Source organism: Muscardinus avellanarius, assembly GCF_963383645.1.
Source record: "Muscardinus avellanarius genome assembly, chromosome: 7".
Lineage (NCBI taxonomy): Eukaryota > Metazoa > Chordata > Mammalia > Rodentia > Gliridae > Muscardinus > Muscardinus avellanarius.
The window spans coordinates 15,501,913-15,514,359 of NC_137793.1; the positions used below are offsets into that span (position 1 = coordinate 15,501,913).

Here is a 12,447-nt window from a genome sequence, read left to right on the forward strand (position 1 = left end):
GAGCCAAAATCAATCTTTCTTTAAGTTAATCTTCCCAGCTCTTTTGTCACAACAGAATACTATACTAAATAGCACAGATACTACTCATTTCTCAAACTATTGGTGAAAAGTATGTCTTTACTTCCTGGTGTGAGTGAGCATGTCTTAAGCAATGCCCCCACTGCAACATTTCAGTCCTCCTCAGCCCCTCAGTTCCTTTCACTGCATTAAACCAAGGCAGGCAGCCGGGTGTGGTGGCACACCCTTGTAATCCCCACGCTTGGGAGGCAGAGACAGGAGGATGGCTCAGGATCTAAGCCAGCCTCAGCTACTTAGTGAGGCTCTCAGCAACTTAGTGAGACCCTGTTTCCAAATAAAATATAAAAAAGGTGTGGGAGTATAGCCCGGAGGTAGAAAGCCTCTGGGTTCCACCCCCAATACCACCAAAAAAAAAAAAAAAAAAAAAAAAAAAACCAAGGCAGGACCAGCATTTTCAAATCACTCACTGTGGGTCAAGTTTTATTACTGTTTCACTTATCTAATCAAAATGTAAACCACTAACTTTCCAAGCCACAATTTGGCTGTATCATGATAACTTTTGGACATATGCTGCAGAAAAGAATGTCAGCATACGCTGGTAAAGAAAAAGAGGCATTATTTAGGAAAGAGATTTGAGGGGGAATTCCATCAAGAGAGTCTTTGTGACTTGAGTTCTTTTATAAAATTCCATGAGCATAGTGGCTCATGCTTGTAATCCCAGCACTTGGGAGGCTGAGACAGGAGGATCCCAGGTTCCTCAACTACTTAGCTAGGCTTGCCTCAACTTGGTGAGACCTTGTTTCAAAAATAAAGAATAGCCAGGCGTGGTGGTGCATGCTTGTAATCCCATGCTTGGGAGGCAGAGACAGGAGGATCAGGCTGGTTCGTATCCAGCCTTGCTGGCTTAAGAGACCCTGTTTCCAAATAAAAAACATATACAAAAAAAAAAAAATAGGTCTGGGAGTGTAACCCGAAGGTATAAGGATTTCCAGGAACCCCAGTACCACAAAAAAAAAAAAAAAAAAAAATTAAAATAGGGCTGGGGTAGAGGGTAGGCAGAGGTAGAATGCTCCCTGGGTTCAAATGTAATGGCAAAAGGAAAAAGGTGGGAAACTGGAAAGAAGAAAAAAATATAGTTCTAAAATTTAGAAACTTCATTATCCACACTCTGTAAGGTGTGTTCTTTCTTAGATAATAGGCCACACTTGTAATCACAGGGGCCTGTCTCCTCACCTGAAATTACTGTAATTTGTGCTAAACTAAAGAATTCCTCCCAAAAGTTTGACCTTGGGTGGAGCCCAGGCCTCACCCAGCACCTGCCAGAACTGCAGAACCTTGCATACTAGATAAGCTAACCAAAAATTTCTGCTTCTGCAGAACCTGCTTGCTTAATAGATGGCTCATCCCCTTGTGGTTTTCTCCCTTATAAACCCCTAACCCCGCCCAGTCGGCACGCCCCTGCAATTAGATTTCTAGGCTGAGGGTACCACTGCTGGCCAGCTAATAAAGGCTTCAATTGGCACATTCCCTTGGACTCTCGAGACTCTCATTTCTAGCTAAATTTGCATACAACACAATACCTAAAAAAAAAGAAAGAAAGAAAGAAAGAAAGAAAGAAAGAAAGAAAGAAAGAAAGAAAGAAAAATAAAACCCTGTGAAGAGGGTGGATGGGGTTGAACAGTGAAGTATGGACTTTCTCCTTATCCTCTGGTTCCTGGGTGGTGTTGGACCTTTGTCCTACCTGAAGAGTCCTTTGTTTATTAAGTATCTCAGGAATTTCAGGTGCAGAAAGGGCCCTTGGGGATTAGGATTGTGGGCTCAAAGAGCCTTCTGCCTAAAGCATAACACAACCTAGAGGGTGGAGTTAGAGATGATAAACTTTACAATTTTAAAAGTATTTTTCTTTCCTTTCCAATTTGTCTCTTTTCTGCCTAATATTTTATTTCTTCTATCCTACCTCACTTCCATCATTTTTCCATACCCTTAGTATCCTTTCCCACACATCTCAAATTTCTACCTTTAGAAATTAGAAATTTCAGCCGGGCATGGTGGTGCAGGCTTGTAATCCCAGTGCTTGGGAGGCTGAGACGAGGATTGCACAGGTTCGAAGCCAGCCTCAGCTAATTAGTGAGGCTCTCAGCATCTTAGTGAGACCCTGTTTCCAAGTAAAAATATAAAATTGGTCTGGGAGTATAGCCCGGAGGTAGAAAGCCTCTGGGTTCCACCCCCAGTACCACACACAAAAAAAAAGAAGAAAAAGAAATTAGAAACTTAAAGTAATTTTTCTGTAATTGGTACACTTCTGTAATATGGTACATGCGTAACATTGCTCCTCACCTTTAAGGGACCTGCTGAGTCTTGAGTCTAGTTACCCATCTAGAAGAAAAGGATGTTACGGTATGAGATGATATGGTTTTGGGGAAACTGTCCCCGGGGACCCCTGTTAGGATCCCGGACACAATTTCCCTCAAACCACAACAAAACCCAACAAACAGAAAAACCACGGGTTCTTGTCCTTAGCCCGGACTCTTGCTGAAAATTTAAAGAAGTTTATTAAAAATTTAAAGAAGTTTATTAAAAAGATAGAAATACAGAAGATAGTTATAGCCCCATGCCAAAATGGCATGGGGGGGGGTTCAAATGAATGCCTCACCCAAGATACAGCATGTAACACACACACACACACACACACACACACACACACACAAGGTTTCTTCTTTCATGAAGATCTAAAGTGGACTCCCTTCTCCTATCTTAGCTAGATTATATAGATCTGTCTTTAGAAAGAGGAAGCCCTAGCTCTGCTCTCCTATTGTTACTTTTATCTAAGTCAATTTACATTGGAATAGTTGCCTGCTTTTAGGCAGAAACCAAGTCCTTTCACAGATTTTTTAAAATATAATAATCATAGCTTTCTCAAATCTCCCTAGGCCATTCCCAATACTGGTTCAAGGTGGGTGATGAGTGTAGGGGTGCTGGAAAGCAGGCTGGAAGAAGCGCTTCCCCCCCAGCATGAGAAGTTAACTAGAGAAGTCTTCTTCCATATTAGGATTAGAAATAAGGTATTAAAATATAGAGTTAAGATATAGAAATAAGGTAGATTGGAAATAGAATGAAGATCCATAAGCCCAGCTGCCCAGGTTGCAGGATTCAAGGACGGACGAGGGTAGGGGACCCACAAGGTCAAAGCCTCTAATCTCCAGCTTGCCGGCCAAGGTCTTTGAACATGGGCCCCATCCCCATATCTCTGAGGGAGATAAGCCTGGCCCAGCCAAGGTGGGTGGGAAAGGCAGCCCTAGGGAACGAACACATACCATAAGGGAGATAAGCAGTCTTTAGCAGGCTCTGAAGTGTGTGGATGCATGTTTTAAAATTATTGGTTGTACTTGTTTGTCCTTGTATCTAATTGGTTGTATTCTAAGGTTGGCGGTCTCAGACTTTTGGCGGGCTCTGACGTTGTAACCACTCCCTCCTGGGGCTATAAATTCAGACTGTGGAGTGAGCCTTGGGTCGAAACTCGACCATAGTGTCTGGGTCTCGACCCCTGGCTTGCCAGCACAGAGCTGCAGCACAATACTTGCATTTTACATCTCTTGTGAGTCCTTCGATATTTGGGTTGGTGGGCGATTCTCGGACCCTTCATTAATAATAGACACCTTGCAGATTGGGGATTGCAACTTGTGTAATAATTCAGCCAATCACAACGTAAGATTCTGTGTTTGATTTTCATCAGTCTGAGACCTGCAGTTACAGGAGATGAGGTCTCTATAAGGGCACACACAGACCTTTGGGTCATTTCTGGTCACTTGAGCTGGGAATGAGAATTCCTGAACTCATCAGTTGCTTATACCATTTTGTCTCCTGAAAGGAACAAACAGCTCACCTCAATATACTCAATAGTTTTAAAGAAAATGTTTGAGATTGTTATGTATTCACAGTTACCCAGGTTTTTGTTTTTTATTTTTTCTCTTTGTTCTTCTTGGCTAGAGCTTGAACCCAGAGGCAGTTCTACCTATGAGCTACACCCTCAGCTTTTTCTATTTAATTTATTTTGAAACAGGGTCTCGCTAAGTTACTGAGACTGGCCCGGAAACCTTCTATTTTCCTGTTTCAGAATCCTACTTCTTCACCTCTTGGGGTTAAAGGTTTTTTCCATCAACCCTGGTTGAAAGGCCAAAGTTTGACCACAGTAGAGACCACCTTGTAGCCAAGAGATTTATTGGAGGGGCCGGTATGAAAGGAAGAAACAGAGAGAAAGAAGAATCCAGGAAGAGAGGGAGCACTTGCTGGGATCAGTGTTATACAGGGGCTTGGGGTTACAGATTGAGCTAATAGGCTAGGCTCGGGGTTAGCCAGGGAATACCTCTTTCACTGATTGGCCAAGGGGCACCAGGAGGGGGCAGGTCTCCCATGTAAGTGACCAGGTACAGTCAGAGGGGGGGTGGTAGCTTAACGGTCAGACAAGGGCTTTTCAGGAAACTTAGCTCATGGTTTGGGGATTCTAAAGTAAGAACTTAATTCATTTAACACAAGTGCTGCTTGCTGTTGTGAACTTGACTAGGAGTATCTACAGAGAATATTTTAGGAAGATTTGAGAAAGTTCTGATTATTAATAGATATATTTCAAAAATAATTGTGTAAAAATGGCAGACCTGGGGAAAGACTTGGTTTCTGTTTCAGTCAGGAAGCAAACAGCTATTGAAACTTAAATTGACTTAGATAAAAGTAATTAGCAAGTAGAGTGCAGCTAGTGAAACGGGGGTTTCTTGAGAGAAAACCCCGAAGAGTTCTTGTCAAAGGAGAGCGAAGAATGACACCTGACACCCGCAGACCTCAGGAAGGGGAGTAAAAGGTTTATTGGAAGCAGCAGGGAATGGGGCAAGGGTGGCTGAACACCCCCAAAGGGGCTGGAACTCTGGGTCTAGCAGCTGCCTTCAGGACAATACTTGAGAGTAGCCCAAGCCGAATTGCCTTCAGGTGCAGGCTGCTTTCTTCTGGAGTCCACGCAATCTGCCAGAAGGGAATAGAGAAAAGTGGCCGAACACCCCATAGGGGCTGTCGGAACTCCGGGGTCCAGTAGCTGCCTTCAGGGTCACTACCCGAGTGTCGCCCGAGCCAAGTGCCCATCAGTTGCAAACTACTTTCTCCCAGAGTCCACGCGATCTGCCAGAAAAGAGGTACAGGTCACCCCTAGGGACCTGGTCAGCCATGATGTCCAGCAGAGGCCTTCAGGTCACTACTCGAGAGTCGCCCAAGCCACGTGCCCTCAGATGCACTCTGCCTTCTCTCAGGGCCAACACGACCTGCGAGAGAGAGAACAGCTCCCCAAAAGGGGAGGGGGTCCCGAGCGGGAAAGTCCCCCATTTTGCCTTCTGACTGGTCGATGCCTGACCGCTTGCAAGTCCGTTTGTGGTTAGGGTGACTTTGAGATTCCAAGGAGAATTTGCATAGGACATTTGCAAGTTCTTTGAAGGGTCTCTTGTTGATTAGGAAACTCAGGATGACCTTGTGAAGCTCTGGCCTTCTTATCTCCTGAGCCTTTGGAATTTCAGGCATTAGTTTCAGCCATTTGTCGCCCCTCAGGAAACTCAGGAAATTAACTTTTTCTACTAAGGCCTTTTCCCTATCTGCCTATTTCCTTTCTATCTCCTCACTAGGACTTTCTCTTTCTGTAGACAGATCTACATGACCTTGACCTTCATGAAAAGAGACCTAGGCGGGGAAAGTAATGGGGGGAACCTTACAGGGTAAGGGGAGGAAACTTACAGGGACTTTTACTATGTCAGAATTATGTGAACAAGATGGAGGACATCCTGTATAAAGTTTGTTCTATGCTTTGTATTTTGGTGAATTCGTTTGAATGAGGCTGTAACTGTCTTCTGTATTTCTATCTTTTTTTTTTTTTTTTGAAATAGGGTCTTACTAAGTTGCTGAAAGCCTCACTAAGTAGCTGAGGCTGGCTTCAAACCCGTGTGATCCTCCTGTTTCAGCCTCCCAAGCGCTGGGATTACAAGTGTGCGCCACCACGCCTGGCTATTTCTATCTTTTTAATAAACTTCTTTAAATTTTCAGCAAGAGTCCAGCCTATTGCATACTTATCTTTAGCTCAGGACAAGAAGCCTCTCTCTCTCTCTCTCTCTCTCTCTCTCTCTCTCTCTCTCTCTCTCTCTCTCGGTGGTACTGGGGTTCCTGGAAGCCCTTCTACCTCTGGGCTATACTCCCAGACCTATTTTATACTTTTTATTTGGAAACAGGGTCTCTTAAGCCAGCACAGCTGGCTTTGAACCTGCGCCATCCTCCTGTCTCCACCTCCCAAGCCTGGGGATCACAAGCGTGCACCACCACACCGGGCTTCTTTTTTGTGTGTGTTTTTGTGTTTTGAGGGAAATTGTGTTTGGAACCGTACCAGGGGTCGCCGGGGACAGTTTCCCAAACCATAACATCTTCTCAAACCTGTAACAATTTCCTTTATTAGTATTGTATATTATCAGTCTTAATTCTAGACATTCTGTTAGATTTGAAATGTTATCTCCTGTGGTTTTAAGTTTCCTGGATGTTGAATCTTTTTTAAAAATTATTTGGCACAGCCGGGCGTGGTGGCGCACGCTTGTAATCCCCACGCTTGGGAGGCTGAGACAGGAGGATCGCACAGGTTCAAAGCCAGACTCAGCTACTTAGTGAGGTTCTCAGCAACTAAGTGAGACCCTGTTTCCAAATAAAATATAAAATAGGTCTGGGAGTATAGCCCGGAGGTAGAAAGCCTCTGAGTTCTACCCCCAGTACCACCAAAAAAAAAAAATTATTTGGCACATTACAATTAAATATAATAGTGGAACTCTGTGAATTATCTGTACATGCACTTAACATAATTTGCTCAATTTCATTTCCCATGTCTCCACTTTCCTATCCTCCTCCCTCACCCTTTTTCTACACTACTGGTCTTCCTTCTATTTTTATGTCTTTTTATCATATTTTTTCTTCTCTAGTTTCCACACATAGGAGAAAAGCATACTACCCTTGTCTGGCTTATTTCACTTAACATAATGCTATCAAGTTCATTCATTTTCCAGCAAATGACAATTTTATTCTTTTTTTTTTTTTTTTTTTTTTGGTGGTTCTTGGGATGGAACCCAGAGGCCTTCTACCTCCGGGCTATACTCCCAGACCTACTTTATATTTCATTTGGAAACAGGGTCTCACTAAGTTGCTGAGAGCCTCACTAAGTAGCTGAGGCTGGCTTCGAACTTATGTGATCCTCCTGTCTCATCCTCCCAAGTACTGGGATTACAAGAGTGCACCACCATGTCCGGCTACCTTTGTTCTTTATGAGTGAATAAAACTCCACATTTTCTCTATCCAAGTTATCTATTGACCAACTCCTAGGTTCTTTCCGTATCTTGACCATTATGATGTATACTGCTATAAACAGTATCTGTATTGCTATAGTATGCTGCCTGTATCACTATATTAATGCTAACTTTCTTTTCAATATACCGAGGCATGTGATATAGCTGGACCCTATGGTGTCTCTATTTCTAGTCTGTTGTGAAACCTCCATACTAATTTCCATAGTGATTGTCCTGATTTACAATCCTCCAACGGTGTATAAGTGTTCTTTTTCCCAACATGCTCACCAGCATTTATTATTATCTTTATTCTTGATGATTGGCATTCTAACTGGAGTCAGATGAAATACCTGTGCAGTTTTGAACTGCATTTTCTTTTTTGCTAAAGATGTTGAGCCTGTTTTTATATATTTGTTGGCCATTTGCATTTCTTATTTTGGAAAATGTCTAACTAGTCAATTTGCCCATCCCTCGATAAGGTTATCTGAGGTTTTTGGTAGTAAGTTTTTTTGAGTTCTTTATGCATCCTGGATATTCATACTTTGTTGGAAGAGGAGCTTGTAAAGATTTTCTTTCATTCTTAGAGTCTCGATGCTTTTCTCTCCTTTTCTGAGCAGAAATATTTATTTACTTATTTACTTATGCACTCACTCTCTTAATGCAGTACTGCGGGTTGAACCCAGGGACAGTCTACCTCTGAGGTACACCCCAGTCCTTTTTATTCTTTCTTTCTTGTTTTCTTTCTCTCTTTCTTTCATTTACTTTTTTTTTTTAGTGGTACTGGGGTTCGTGGAAACCCTTCTACCTCCAGGCTACACTCCCAGACCTATTTTTATATTTTTATTTGGAAACAGGGTCTCCTAAGCCTCCTGTCTCCGCCTCCCAAGCACGGAGATTACAAACGTGAGCCACCATGCCCGGCGCCATCTTATTCTTTATTTTATTTATTTATTTATTTATTTATTTATTTATTTATTTATTTATTTTTTGGTGGTACTGGGGGTGGATCCCAGAGGCTTTCTACCTCCGGGCTATACTTCCAGACCTTTTTTATATTTTATTTGGAAACAGGGTCTCACTAAGTTGCTGAAAGCCTCACTAAGTAGCTGAGGCTAGCTTCGAACCCATGCGATCCTCCTGTCTCAGCCTCCCAAGGGTGGGGATTACAAGTGTGCGCCACCACGCCCGGCTTCTTATTCTTTATTTTGAAATAAGTTCTCATGAAGTTGCACGGGGACTCACTCAGTTGCTGAGGCTGGCCATGAACCTGCAATCCTCTTGTCTCAACCTCTCAAATACTGGGATTTGCAAGCATGAGCTATGCCACCCAGCTGTGCAGGAACTTTTAAATTCAATGCCATCTAATTTATCAATTCTTTATTTTATTTTCTGAGCTTTAGGAGTCCTGTTGAGGAAGACATTACCTGTGCCTATGTGTCAGAGTGTTGACCCTGCATTTTCATCTAGTAGTTTACAAAGATTCTGGTTTAATTCTTAGGTCTTGGATCTCTCTTGAGTTGACTTTAGCACAGCCTGAGATGAGGATCTAGTTTTATTCTTCTACATTTGGATATTTAGTTTCTCCAGCACCATTTGTTTATTTTTTTTCTTTATTATATGTTTATATTTTTATTGGTACAATGTCATTATACATCATAGTGAAATTTATTTTTTTTATTTATTTTTTATTGGTGCAATGTATTCATACATCATAGTGGTATAAAGAAAATACTTTTGTAGACATACATGCACATCTCGCCCAGTTAGCCCCTACCACGATCCCCACCCCATTCCCTCCCCATCCCTCCTTCCCACGCTTGGCTTACTGGTTGACATCTAGTATTATAGCAATTTATACAATATTAACATTGATAATCTCACATAACAGTTTCATTTGTCTGGTACCAAACTTTTGATGACTTAAAGATAACATTTCAATATTTCTTTTTGCTTTCTTTCTTACCAGAGAATATTTTTTTCTTTTTTTTTTTGGTGAAACTATCATACATTTATTTATTTATTTTTCAGAAAAAATCTATCCTGATATGGAATATGGACTCTAGATACCCAAAACAGTCTCAAAGAAGAACAAAGCTAGAAGATGTATGTTTTCTGATTTCAAACCATATAAAGCTACAATAATTGAAACAGTGTAGTACTGTTCTAAAGGCAGATATATAAACCATTGGAGCTAAATAAAAGCCTAGAGATAAATTCTTCCATACATTGTCAAGTTATTTTTGACAAGGTTTCCATGAACTTTTGGTGGAGGAAATACTAGTCTTTTAACTAAATATTGTTGAAAAATAATAATAAATGAAAAAGAATAAAATTGGACCCTTACCTAACACATATACAAATATTAACTCAAAATAGATAAAAGACCTAAATATAAATCTTAATACTATAAGCTTTTAGAAGAAAATCTGGGTCATAAAACCTCACAACATTGAAATTGGAAGTGATTTCTTGGATATGATTTCAATGGCACAGGCAACAAAAGAGTAAATAAACTCCCTAAAAAATAAAAAAAATATTGTATATCCAAAGACAATGTAAACAGAGTTAAAAGTTACTGATCCTCTTCCAAGAGTTCCTCCTATGACCCATTTCTCCCTAACTCTCACATATTAGGGAAGCACCATTTGTTTAAAAGCCTGTCTTTCACCAGTGTGTGTGTGTGTGTGTGTGTGTGTGTGTGTGTGTGTGTGTGTGTATTTCTTTTTTTATAGTACTGGGAATGGAACCAAGGGCCTTCTACCTCTGGGCTACACTCTCAAACCTATTTTATATTTTATTTGGAAAAAGGGTCTCACTGAGTTGCTGAAAGCCTCACTAAGTAGCTGAGGCTGGATTCGAACCTGTGCGATTCTCCTGTCTCAGCCTCCCAAGCGCTTGGATTACAAGTGTGCGCTACCACACCCAGACCCAATGCATGTTGTTAGCAGCTTTGACAAGGATCAGATAACTATATATGTATCTTATGTTCAATTCTCTTGGTTTCCACGCTGTTTTTGTTACAGATTGGGAGAATATGGTTGTGGGGAAACTGTTCCCGGGGACCCCTGTTAGGGTCCCGGACACACTTTCCCTCAAACCACAACAAAACCAAAAACGACCAAAAAAAAAAACAAAAAAAAACCCCGCGGGTTCTTGTCCTGAGCTAAGGATAAGTATTCATAGCTCGAACACTTGCTGAAGATTTAAAGAAGTTTATTAAAAGGATAGAAATACAGAAAATAGTTACAGCCCCATGCCAAAATGGCATGGTGGGGGAGGGTGGGCCAATTCACCCCCCCCCCAAAGATACAGCAAGTGGACTGGATTCTTTATACCCATGGCATCCATCTTGTTTATGCAATTCTGAAGTAGTGAATGTTCCTGTAAGGTACCTCTCCCAGCAAGGTTTGTCAAGGTGTCTTCTTTCAAGAAGGTCACCCCCTGCTCCAGTCTTAGCTAGCTTATCTAATCATGTTGATCTGTCTTTAGATAGAGAAAGGCCTAGTTCTCCTCTACTATTGACTTGCTAATTACATGTAGCTAAGTCAATCTATGTTTCCATAGCTGTTTGCTTCCTGACCAAAGCCAAGCCTTTCTCTCTCCATGTCTGCTGACATTTCGACACAATTACTTTTGAAATATATTAATAATCAGAGCTTTCTCAAATCTTCCTAGGCCATTCCCAATACTAGTACAGTTTTTATGCCAATACCCTGCCGTTTTTGTTACTATAACTCTACAATATGATTTAAAATTGGGTATTGTGCCATTTCTAGCATTGCTCTTTTGGTTTAGAGTTTCTTTGGCTGTTCTAATTCTTTTACAATTCCATGTGAATTTTAGGGTTTTTTTTCTAGTTCTCTGAAGCATGTTATTGGTATTTTGATGGGGATTTCAGGGAATTGGTAGATCACTTTAGGTAATATGGCCACGTAAACAATATTAATTGTTCCTGAAAATGAACATGGGAGGCCTTTCCCTGTGCTTTCTTCAATTTGTTTCTATAATTCCCGTTGTAAGAGGTCTTCATTTCCCTTGCCTATGCCTCTTAGTGAGATTTTCATTTTTATGAATTTTAACTTATTTTAAATAACTGTATAGTATTTTTCTCTGTTGTAGCTAAGAAATAATTAACTTTTAGGTCATCAAGATATTCCCCTGTATTAGCTGGGCGTGGTGGCGCACGCCTTTAATCCCCTGCGCTTGGGAGGCTGAGACAGGAGGATCGCACAGGTTCGAAGCCAGCCTCAGCTACTTAGTGAGGCTCTCAGCAACTTAGTGAGACCCTGTTTCCAAATAAAATATAAAAAATAGGTCTGGGAGTATAGCCCGGAGGTAGAAAGCCCCTGGGTTCCATCCCTAGTACCACCAAAAAAAAAAAAAAAAAAAACCAAGATATTCCCCTGTATTTTCTCCTATACATGCTATTTTAGCTGACACCCGTGACCATGCTACTTTCTAAGTATATAAATGCAAACACACACAGTTCTTCATAATTTTATACCCCCTGATGCCTCTTGGATTTGTCATGTCCTGTGTGCTGTAACTAGGCAGAATATAACGAGTCAAGCGATTTTCTTTTTCGTTTAGCTCAATTTGAAACCCAACTTTTGTTGTTCTTACATTGGTACAGAGTGGAGAATTTAACTAAAACTTGTTCTGTCGGTCTTGAATATTTCAGAACAGGAATCGATTGCAGGGGCTGCGGGCTTTCCAACTGTCAGCTCCTGCTTTCCTCCCCCTAAGAGAAAATTTCAACAAGTCTTGACGGAAATTGCAAGTTTCTGTTGTTTTTAAACAATCGTGCTCCATGATTTGGGTAAAGGATCCCAGGTTGGCTGGCAGTGAAACATGAAACTTCTCATTGGGTATTTTCGAAACTACTACAGGGAATCAGCTGCCAGCTTACTGCGTGGTGGAAGGCTGCACTAGATTCCGGGATTGGAATCAAAATGCTAATTGGAGAGGTCAAGGAAGCTGCGCCTCGGGCTCGGCGTGCCTGCGCGCTCCTCCGGCCGGAGACAAAGACCCAGCGGGGGAAGGAGGTCGCAGAGACGCGTCCCCCACTGCTTTCCTGAAATAA

General features: G+C 41.5%; 1 protein-coding gene across 1 annotated transcript in view; it reads left to right on the forward strand.

The window, feature by feature from the left end:
• HMMR (hyaluronan mediated motility receptor) overlaps window positions 1–12,447 on the forward strand; it is a gene marked incomplete at both ends in the record, with an annotated part of 50,800 nt that extends 38,353 nt beyond the window's left edge. The window contains 2 exons of the mRNA XM_080698631.1: window positions 12,046–12,144; window positions 12,254–12,447. Coding sequence (XP_080554757.1) covers window positions 12,046–12,144; window positions 12,254–12,447 — 293 coding nt within the window. The remainder of the gene's footprint in view (window positions 1–12,045; window positions 12,145–12,253) is intronic.